The sequence below is a fragment of the Drosophila arizonae genome, chromosome 4 (genome assembly GCF_054131065.1).
Source record: "Drosophila arizonae isolate 15081-1271.41 chromosome 4, UAZ_ARI_1.0, whole genome shotgun sequence".
In the NCBI taxonomy this organism is placed as follows: Eukaryota; Metazoa; Arthropoda; class Insecta; order Diptera; family Drosophilidae; genus Drosophila; species Drosophila arizonae.
Window position 1 is genome coordinate 16,481,918 of NC_142924.1, and position 12,060 is coordinate 16,493,977.

The window sequence follows — 12,060 nt, forward strand, 5'->3', positions numbered from 1 at the left end:
GACTCCTGCTACTGCTTCTGCTTCTGGTCATGCTTCTGCTGCTGCTTCTGCTTCTGCTTCTGCTCCTGCTGCTGCTCCTGCTCCTGCTCTACAGCTCGTACGCTTTATACGCCCAGCAGATACAGATCTTAATGAGAGTTCGTTTGGTAAATGAACAGAAATGCTAATGTTAATTGCTATAAGCATTTATTTCTAAATTATGGCGTTGCTTACAGCTGTAGTTTTAAATGATAAAACACAAATGAATTGACATGTTTTGTTATCATTAAATATAACAGCAACGGGGCTTGATAGTTTGTGAACTCAGTTATGTCAACAAATGATACGTGTATAAATAGTTCTGTTCACCAGCTCAGTATCATATGTCAGTACGTCTGACTACGTCTGTATTTATCTAGTTTACATAATTTTTAAAGAACTCTATGGGACATACTACAAAAATTTATTTTTGCTTTAGTTTCAGTTAGCATCAAGTAAAATGCTATAATATAAATAATTAAAATAAAAAATAAAAAAAAAAAAAATAAATAAATAAATAAAAATTATAATAATAATAACAATAATACTAAATAAGTAAAATAATAATAAATAAATAAAATAAAATAAATAAATAAGTAAAACAAAGAATAAATAAGTAAAACCAAAAAAAGAATAAAAATAAACAGCTGTTTAATTAAATTAAATTAATGAAATATAAAGACGGAAAATATAAAAAAAATTATTTAAGGTTTTTAAAAACATATTTTTTATAGTTAATTCAACTTTGAATGCAATAAAAATTTTAGATAATATAAATATATAAATATAGATAAATAAAAATATATGAATATCTTAAAAAATATTTGTTATTTTTTTTTTGGTATGGTAATAAAGGAGCTGAGCGGTAATAAGTTTATTTTGAAAAATCAATAATATATAATGCTCTATATTTATATAATTTTTTTTATTTATTAATTTTCTTTATGTGAAAAATTTTTAAGATTAATGTACTAAATAAATATGTAAACGTATCAATTAACAAAAAGTATTACATGGAAAATGAACTGGTTTAATTTGATAATGGTAATGTATATTAAATTCCAAGAACTGTTTGTGAAAGAGACAAAATTATTGCTCTATAAATACGCCCATTAATCGCTTATTAACAAGTCAAATAAATGAGTTTCGCTCATTGGCGTCAGATATATGAAAGTGAATTGTGATAAAAATGCATTCAACACGAGTGGCAATTGTTTTTAATTACGTTGAAGTGTGGCAAATAATGCCACGGGGAGCCTCCGCCAAACAGTTTCGCACCGAACATTGCGCATACGCCCTGTGGGCCGGCGGTCGGACACCATGTGAGGTGAGCAGCATGCGAGTTAATAACTAGAATTGTCGTTTCGCACTTACAATTGTGTAAATTGCACTTGTTATGGCCAAATTTTTGGCATGCAACATGCGGCAGCAGCGCGCGCCGCCCGTCAGCGGTCCGTACGGATACAGGATAACCGACTTCATTTTCTCACTGCTGGCAGCGTTGGCGTTGGCAACTGAAATGCAACTTTTGTGTTTTGTATGCATTACGTGGACATTGCAACAAATACGTAGCGTGTGCTGCAGCTGCAGCTGCAATTGTTGTTATTGTGGCTATTGGGATGTTGCTGCTGCTGCTGCCGTTGCTGCTGCTGCTGTTGCTGTTGGTTCTCGTGGCTGCTGTTGAGGTAGAGTTGCGTAACCGCCCATTAGCGACGCCTGCGTGACTCCTGCTGCTGCTGCTGCTGCTGATGATGATGATGATGATGATGTTGTTGTTGCTGTTGTTGCCCTGCAAAAATGCAAGATAAAAATCGAATTTTAAATATTGCGTTAAATCGTGACCACTGAATATCTGTGCGTGTGTGCGTGTGCATCTGCTCAGTTGCATATTTCAGACTCAAATATTAATGGTATTCCATTTCCCTGAATCAATTTGTTGCATCTATTTGATTTCAACTTTTCTCTTTTTTTCGCTTTTGGCAGATTTCGTTTATGAGCGATGTGACTTTTTCATCTTTATGCCATTACACATTGATTTCCGATTTACAATCAAAATTCAATATACAATTTCGATGCGCATCAATGTATTTGCATCTTTTTTTTTTTTTGCTTTTGGTTTGCTTTTCTTTTTTTTTGTTTTTTTAGCTTTTAACTGGAATTCAAGCCAATCACTCGGCCATGTAATCCGCTTAGAAGCAAGCCAACAATTCGAAGGAATTGCCGTGCACAAATGTAGGCTCGCATACTGATCGGCTTAGGCCACGCCCACATTCATGCATACGCAACGCAAAAATGTCGCCCACAGATATGAAAAAAACAAGACAAATATGAAAAGAAAAGCAAAACGAAAAATTGGATGCAGGCCATGTTAGGCGTCGCTTATTGAATCGAATTTGTTGACTGGCAATTCGTGAAGCTCTTTGATGGCAGCCGCTGTTGCTGTTGCTGTTGCCGTGGCTGTTGCTGTTGCTGTTGCCGTGGCTGCTGTTCGTTTGCTATATGTCAACGCTGAGATTGCAATTTGTATTCGCTGCCGGCGCCTTTAGTTATGCAACACTTTTGTGCCTAGTCATTGAGTACGACGACATGGCCTGGCGCGGCCCAAAATCAATCATACGCCAGCGCGGCCGCCAAAATCGAAATCGACACAAAGCACATACATACAATAAAAACGCAAAGCCAATAACAAAGAAAAAAGCGTGAGTGCCGCATGAAACCGAAAACAAAGCGAGTGAAGTATGTAATGTGATATTTTTTTCGTTTTTTTTTTTTTTTTATTGATTTTCATGTTCTGCTCTCAGAGGACTTGTGTGTGTCAGATTGTGACTGTGTATGTGCGTGTGTGAGTGTGTGCCTGTGTGTGAGCAAGTGGAGTTCGAGTGGCACATTGTCTCTGTATTTTAGCCAGATGAGTTTTGCCTGATGGGAAAGCACTTGATGCTTGCAATATGCATTTGCCACTTGACTCGAGGCGAATCTATGCGAGAATAAAACACAAAACCTTTTAAGCAACATTGCACAACATTGAGGAATGAAATGGTTTAACAGACAGACAAACAGACGATTGCTTAGACGAGAAGAGCTTAGGCGAGATTGGAGTAGATATATGTGAAATAGTTGCAAAAGAGTAAATGTAAATAGGTAAAGATAAAGATAAAGATAAAGATAAAGGTAAATGTAAAAGGTAACGGAATGAGAAATGATTAAGGAATTAAATATACAAAAATAATATATTATAATAATAATTTAATATTTATAATTATTAAAGATTTTCTAATTTAAATTTGAAATGAAAAAATCCTTTCCCAAACCCAACATTGGTCTCGATCTTATTCAGTTTGCATTTCAATTGCCCCAGCCCTGTGAGCGTCCCTGATTTCTTAACTAACTCCAAGTCAAAGTCTAGCTGACAAGTCGTAAAGTCACATAGTTTTACAGGTCAGTGGAGTGACCACACATATGCTGCTAGCATTTGGCTTTCAGCGGATAATTTTCTAAAGATGCTTTCATCTATTTTCCTTTTTTTTTTCTTCAATTTTTTGTTTGTTTGTTTCTTTCTGCTCTTCATTTCTTATTTGTCTAGCGCTTTGTTTTTGGCTTTGGCCATTGTTTGTTTTGGTTTCGCATTTGTTGCTGATATTTTATGACACTGTAAACATTGCATATACATACTATATATAGTATATGTCTATATCGTGAATGGCTTCGCAGGGCTGGCTACAGTTGTTGGCTTGTTGGCTGCGCCGAGTCCTTTCACTATGACCAGCAGAGCGTGGCAGCTAAAGCAAAGAGTCCTTGCAGGCACACACTGCTGCCTTAGCGAATGCGGGCCAACTTGCTTTAGCATTTACGCGTTGTCTATTAAAAAGAGGGGCGCTGCGCGGCTTGAGCAGCAGCAGCAGCAGCATCACAGGCAGCATCCTTGCCATCAATCAGATGTCAGAAGTTTTTGCATTAGACATAATTATTTAAGCGCCAGCTAATTGAAAGCTTCTTAGAGATTTGTCTGGACTTGATTAAGTGCCACACAGTCGGACAGCCCATCAAGCGATATTTGTCAAAAACTGACAATTTCGTGGCCATCATTAATTACGTATACGCCCAAGTGGCCGCAAGACACGCCGCTGCCCGTTCATCGTTTTCCGAACAACATGAAAAGTGTTTATTGTGCTCGGCGTCAATTGCAATTTTCTTCGTTACACCAAATGCCACTGAAGTGCCACTAAGTGTGTGTGTGTTTCTATGTGTGTGTGGCCAACGAGCTAAATATCATTAAAAATCCTTGGCCAGAGAAGCACACAGAAAGCTTCAATTTAAACACATTAAAGAGAGAGAAAAGGCGAAGAAAATGCCGTGCAGAAACAGTTTCATGTGAAAATCTGCAGCTGTTCGACACGGCAGTGCAATAAAATTTCACTTTACATCTTTAACAATCTGCTCTTTAAGCTATTTAATTTGACGTCAAATTTTTTAGTAGAAAAAAAAAAAAAAAACAAGTTTTGTTAGCTTAAGCGCTTTAAAAAAACATATACATTTTAATTGACTTGGATTTTTATATAATTTATTATTTGATATTAATTTAGAGATTGAATTTAACTAACAACGAATATCATAATTTATATAAGTATAAAAAATTTCCATTTATCTACTTTATTTAAATAATATACAATTAAATTGATTCAGATTTTTATATAATTTATTATTTAATTTCGACTAACAGTGAAATATTTAGATGAGTAAATTTTTTATGAACCTCAGAATATTTTTTAATGTTTTATAATTTTTAAGCATGTATATAGAATTTATTTATACTTAAGTTTAAAAAAAAATAAAAACAACAAATAAACAAAAATAAACATTTTAATTAATTTAGATTTTTATATAATTTATTATTTAATTTGGTAGTGAACAATTTAAATTGATTAAATTTTCTGTGAATTTTAGAGTAATTTTTTGAATGCTTTACAATTTGTATATATATTTATGTAATATATATATTAAAAAATAAAAATTAAAATATAAATATATGTCAGAGATTTATGTAATTAACATGAGAATTTGACATAACAGGAGCATGTTATGTTAATAACATGAATGTAAAATGTTGATGACGTAGCAATATAATGCTGCGTTGCCACGTCAGTGAGTCTGACACGGTATTGCGATGTTGTAAAACTTCATAGCAACGAGCTGTGTTACTACTATGTACAATGCAATAAGCAAAGTAAATGATGACTGAGGAATGTCGGTTAGCGGTAAATTCTATGCCGAGAACGAGGCCCGAGAGCGAGAGAGATGCCTCGGCCGAGTGTGGCGCGATTGTAGTTGTTATGTAAAGAGGAAGAGAAGCACGAGCGTTGAGGCTGTGCGTACGTGGCTTTTAGTCTGAGGACAGCAGAGGTAACAACGAGACAATTGCGACTCGCTGCGTTCAAAAAGCAAAAGAACAAATATCGCCTACTGAAATTAAGAAGTTATTATGGAGCACGAGAATTCAGAGCCATCTCCGACATCAGAAGTGGGATGCCCCCACCCACAAGAAATATCAGGACGCATGCTGGAAGCGATACTGGAGTCGCAAAATAACAAATTTATGGAGATGTTAAAGTCAATGCAGACAGCAGCAAAAACAACAACAACTACTCTACCAATATTCAATCCTGATGCACCGGGAGCTGACGCCCTAGCGTGGTATAGAACAACCGATATGATTCTATCTGAGCATCCTCTGGAAGGCAGTGCACTAGTAATGGCGCTTACAAAGGCATTAGTGGGGAGCTCTTCACCGTGGCTTGCCCAAATCTGTCACACTGGCATAACTTGGCCAGAGTTCGGCGAGTTGTTCATACAACGATATGAGGGCATAGAGACGCCAGCAGCCTTTTTGACGAATATGCTTAACGGACGCCCGAATGCTAACGAATGTATTTCGGTTTACGCTAGCCGATTAGTGACGTCATTATTGACGAACTGGAATTCGATGAAATTGGAAGAGATTGCTGTTGCTGTCGTGCTGGCACATGCATCAAAATTTGACGCAAAATTACAAAAATTAATTTTTACAACAAATGTAAAAACGCGTAATGAAATGCAACAACAATTAAAAGCTTATGCATTTAAACGAAGCGATCATCTGCCGTCGGGCTCAGAGCCAGAAAGGAAAAGACAAAAGATGCAAACTCCTAGCAAATGCTTTTACTGTGGGAAAACTGGACACAAGGTAGCCGAGTGCCGTAAGAAGAAAGCAGACGAGAAACCCGATACAAGGCCACATCGACCACACTCTACATCAGGACGAGAGAGAGCAGGAGTGACTTGTTATAAGTGCGGCGACATAGGTCACATTGCATCAGCTTGTCTGAAGAGAGAAGTATCATCTGGCAGCATTGAGAAGCGAGTAAACTTGTGTACAGTTATAGAGCCAAAGGGAAAAATGTACCAACTGGGTGAGCTCTTTCCATTTTTCTTTGACTCGGGCGCCGAGTGCTCTTTGATCAAAGAAACATTAAGTAATAAGTTATCTGGCAAGCGAATTAATAATCTGACAATATTAAGAGGTATAGGAGAAAATTTTGTGAAAAGCCATTTGCAAATTTTGGCTACAGTGCAAGTGTCTCAATTTAATCTAGAAATATTATTTCACGTAGTAGCAGATGATTGCTTGAAGCATAATGTAATGATTGGTCGAGAAATCTTGCAGCTCGGTTTTGGTGTCTTAATTGAAGCTGACAAATTTGACATTTATAAAATAAAACAAATTAATGAAACCTACAAAGAAAGTAATACTAAATTTCTAGAAAATCTAATTGGTAATAATGTTGAACTGAATGAAAGTGATAGGCGAAAACTAAAAGAAATACTTGCTGAGCATTCAAATGATTTTATAGATGGAATACCAAATAGACGTGTATCGACTGGTGCTTTAGAAATTAGGTTGTTAGATAAAAATAAAACAGTTCAAAGACGCCCATATAGGCTGAGCGCAGACGAGAAGGAACTTGTTAGAGGAAAAATCCAGCAAATGATTAAACAAAATGTCATACGAGCAAGCAACTCACCATTTGCTAGTCCAATGTTATTGGTTAAGAAGAAGGATGGTAGTGATAGATTGTGTATAGACTACCGAGAATTAAATGCGAATACAGTGTCTGATAAATATCCCCTTCCATTAATATCAGATCAGATAGCTAGATTACGAGGTGGAAAATATTTTTCCAGTCTGGACATGGCAAGTGGGTTTTATCAAATACCCATACACGAAGATTCTATTGAGCGAACCGCTTTTGTGACTCCAGAGGGTCAATACGAATTTTTAGCTATGCCGTTTGGCCTTAAGAATGCCTCGTCAGTGTTTCAGCGTGCGATTGTAAAAGCTTTGGGTGAATTGGCATATTCATATGCAGTTGTTTACATTGATGATGTTTTGATAGTGGCAGAATCAAAAGAACAAGCATTTGAAAGGTTGGCAGTCGTTTTAAAGGCATTGGCAAATGCAGGATTTTCGTTTAATATAAAAAAATGTGCGTTTTTGAGAACAGGAATTGAGTACCTCGGATTTTATATAAAAAACGGTGAAATAAAACCAAATCCGAGAAAAATAGAGGCGTTGTCCGCTTTACCAAAGCCAAATAGTGTCACACAATTAAGGCAATTTATAGGCCTGGCCTCATATTTCAGGCAGTTTGTTCCTAGATTTTCTGAACAAATGAAACCGTTGTATCACTTGACTGCGAAAAATAGCGGATTTGTTTGGAAGGAGGAGCATGAACAAATACGTCAAAAAATCATTTCCATGTTGACAAGTGACCCAGTGCTTATCATTTTTGATCCGCAACTCCCAATAGAACTTCACACAGATGCTAGCTCGTACGGTTATGGTGCTATGCTCATGCATAAACAAGAAGGCAAATGTAGAGTAGTCGAGTACTACAGCAAATGTACTTCAGCGTCAGAATCCAAATATCATTCATATGAGTTGGAAACTCTGGCAGTGTACAATGCTGTGAAGCACTTTCGACATTATTTGCATGGCACAAAATTTTCCGTATATACTGATTGCAATTCATTAAAAGCAAGCCGTACAAAAGCTGAATTGACACCAAGAGTGCATCGATGCTGGGCGTACTTACAATCATTTGATTTCAATGTTGAATATCGGAAAGGCAGCCAAATGGCTCATGTAGATTTTCTGTCTCGAAATCCATTACCCAAAGAGGTCAAAATTGTAAAGAAAGTAGAAGTTCGTGTGGACTTAGCAGAAATCACAGTTAATTGGCTATTGGCAGAGCAGCAACGCGATTCAGAAATAATGGATATAGTCAAGCAATTAAATGCTGGGGAAACCCAAAATGATGTTTTAAGAACATACGAAATTAGAGCCGGGTTGCTGTATCGCATTATTCAGCGAAATGGCAAAACACGTTGTCTGCCTGTGATTCCGAATGCATTTAAGTGGTCCGTAATTAATCATGTGCATGAAGCAATAATGCATTTGGGTTGGCAGAAAACTCTGGACAAGGTCTTTGAGCAATATTGGTTTAAAAACATGACGAAATATGTAAGGAAATTTGTAGAGAATTGCATAACGTGTAAGTTGTCTAAGCCTTCGTCCGGAAGAATACAAATGGAAATGCATCCCATTCCCAAAATTGAAATACCTTGGCACACTATACATATAGATATTAGCGGCAAGTTGAGTGGCAAAAATGATGTTAAAGAATATGTCATCGTTCAGGTAGATGCATTTACTAAGTTTGTCCATTTACATCACACGTTAAACCTTGACACAAATAATTGCATTGAAGCCGTAAAGTCAACTATAGCACTTTTTGGAGCACCTAACCGTATTATTGCAGATCAGGGCAGAAGCTTTGCAAGTAGCGGTTTTAAAGATTTTTGTTCAAATAACAAAATAGATTTGCATTTAATAGCAACAAGCGCTAGTAGAGCTAATGGGCAAGTGGAGCGCGTGATGAGCACTATCAAAAGTATGTTGACAGCAGTGGAAACAAGTTCACGAACATGGCAAGAAGCTTTAAAAGAAGTACAGTTAGCCATAAATTGCACGACCAATAGAGTAACTAACTTTAGTCCACTAGAGTTATTGATCGGTAGGGCAGCAAGGCCCTTGGGCATGCTACCTATCGGTGAAGAAACGAAAATTGATCGTAATGAAGCGAGAATTAAAGCTAAAGAGAATATGGTCAGGAATGCCGAGTATGACAAAAATAGAGTAGATAAAAACAAGGCAAAAATAAGGCAATACAAAGTTGGTGATTATGTTTTGTTAAAAAGTGAAGAGCGGCATCAGACAAAATTGGATCCAAAATTTAAGGGACCATTTGTAGTGACTGAATTGCTAGAAGGTGACCGTTACATTTTGAAATCATTAACAAATAAAAGAAAATATAAGTATTCGCATGAATTTTTACGAGCATTACCCGATAAGCAAGTCGAAAGAGAAATGTTTGACGACATTGACCACGGTGAAACAGACGCTGGTCAAAAGGTTACCTCTGCCACCTAGAAGGTGTGGAGGACATCATACACAGGGGCTAGGTTCAAGTGTCAATGTTCACGCTGGTGAAGGCTGAAATTGTTCATGGCGGACAGTTGATCTAGTGAGAGATCAAGGTACATGTGGTACATATCGTCGCAGAGTGGCGGCAAGAGCCTGTTTAACTGTGGTATGATAAAATGGAAAGCCAAATGGTCGGGTTTGCGCAGAAGAGTACAAGCTACTGAATTTGAGTGATATCCTGCCAAACTGTCATTTGATGGAAAGCCAAATGGTCGGGTTTGCGCAGAAGAGTACGAGCTACTAAATTTGAGTGATATCCTGCCAAACTGTCATTTGATGGAAAGCCAAATGGGCGAGTTGTTACGGAAGGGTACGATGTACTTTGAAAATGTAAATGAATTTTCCGTAACGCTGACATTTGAAGATCTAAATATGTAGATGTAAGACAAACATGAAATCCAAATGGTTGAGTTTATTTGTATTAACTAACATTTGAAGATATTTGAAAAATGTGTAATAAGATTGAGTAATTATTATGCGGGTAATGAACAGAAAGATTTAATTGTAAATTAATGTAAATGTTTAAATGAAGCGAATATGTTGTGTTGAATGATGAAACCATGTAAAAGAATTGGCTTATTTTGATTAAAAAAAAAAAAAAAAAAAAGATATGATTCTAGTCAGAGTGTTTAATTTCATACACGAGGACGTGTAATCGTCAGGAAGGCCGTGTCAGAGATTTATGTAATTAACATGAGAATTTGACATAACAGGAGCATGTTATGTTAATAACATGAATGTAAAATGTTGATGACGTAGCAATATAATGCTGCGTTGCCACGTCAGTGAGTCTGACACGGTATTGCGATGTTGTAAAACTTCATAGCAACGAGCTGTGTTACTACTATGTACAATGCAATAAGCAAAGTAAATGATGACTGAGGAATGTCGGTTAGCGGTAAATTCTATGCCGAGAACGAGGCCCGAGAGCGAGAGAGATGCCTCGGCCGAGTGTGGCGCGATTGTAGTTGTTATGTAAAGAGGAAGAGAAGCACGAGCGTTGAGGCTGTGCGTACGTGGCTTTTAGTCTGAGGACAGCAGAGGTAACAACGAGACAATTGCGACTCGCTGCGTTCAAAAAGCAAAAGAACAAATATCGCCTACTGAAATTAAGAAGTTATTATGGAGCACGAGAATTCAGAGCCATCTCCGACATATATATATATATATATATATATATATATTTTTTTTTTTTTTTTGTCCACACTTTAAATTTATCTATATTTTTCTATGCCCTACGCCGCTCTAGAATATAATTGAAGAGCTTCGCTTTCAGCTCTAGGTTTTGGTGCAGTCTGTAAGGGAATACCCCTTAATTGAATCTTGTGCAACTGTAACACTTGCAACTACCGGCAGAGAGTTGATTATTAGTGCAGTGGCTCGTGGCAGTCGTCAGTGGTGTTGGTTGGTGGTGCAATGGGTGTTGTGTTGGCAATGGTCAAAGCGATGGTTAAAGCTGTGCGTCAAATTGCTATTTGAAAGCCAAAGGGCAGAAATGAATGAGAAAGACAAGCGCAAAGCAAATGGGCAAAATCTCATTTACAGTTCAGCTTAAAAAATGGCAAACAAACCCAAAGTCCAAAGTCCAGAGTCAAGAGTCGAAAGTCTGAAGCCCGAAGCTCAAAAACCCCGAATAGCCGCAGATAGTTGGATAAATATTGGCCGGCTGCCAGCTGCCAGGACACATCATCTACATCTACAGGATGTCCAGCGCACCAGCCACCCACCACATCACGCCCCATTCTTTCCGGCTTGTGTAGAAAAAAAAAAATAGTAAAAGAAAAACTTGACCTGATGTTATTAACTTTTCCATACAATTTGATGAGCTCGGGATATGAATGTATGAAATAATTTTCCAAATTAAATTGAAAAAGCTCAGATGGTCGACAGAAACATGAAATGTGTGAAAATTGTATTAAATTCAGCTACGATAGGGAAATCAACTTGGGGCTGTTTATTTTCTTCTGGGAGTGGTGGGAGAGGGCGGGGGGAGGGGGTGTCAGAGTAGAGCTGGTGCTTAGTGGCTGGGAAATTTAAGTTTTATGAGCAGGTGTCGACATTAGAGATAAACACTAACTAAAAATAAAAGCGGCTTTTGACTTAAGCCTAAGTCAAAGCTGCCATTAGCAACACAAGCTCTGATTTGCTGTATTTATTATGTATACGTATATGTCTCTCTATCTGTGTGGGTGTCACACTGGGTGTGTGTTTGGGTGTGGCATTAAGCATACGCCCCTTTCGCCAGTTAATTGCACATTGGCGTCGGTTATGTGCAGATAATCGCCACATAAAGACATTTCATGATTGCCCTTTCGGTTATGGCTTATGCTCATATCTTGCGCTTACTCTCACTCTCTCTCTCATTCCCACACACACACTTGCTCTCTCTCTCTTGCTCTCTCACTCTGTGTGTGTATCATTTTTTATAATAAGCAACTACAGCCAGCCAGCATAAGCACAAC

At 37.4% G+C, this 12,060-nt stretch overlaps 1 protein-coding gene across 1 annotated transcript in view; it reads right to left on the reverse strand.

Annotated features, from left to right (window-relative positions):
* LOC108620620 (uncharacterized) overlaps positions 1–12,060 on the reverse strand; it is a 35,110-nt gene that overhangs the window by 12,867 nt on the left and 10,183 nt on the right. The window contains 1 exon segment of the mRNA XM_089468651.1: positions 1,393–1,807. Coding sequence (XP_089324777.1) covers positions 1,393–1,563 — 171 coding nt within the window. The 5' untranslated portion in view covers positions 1,564–1,807.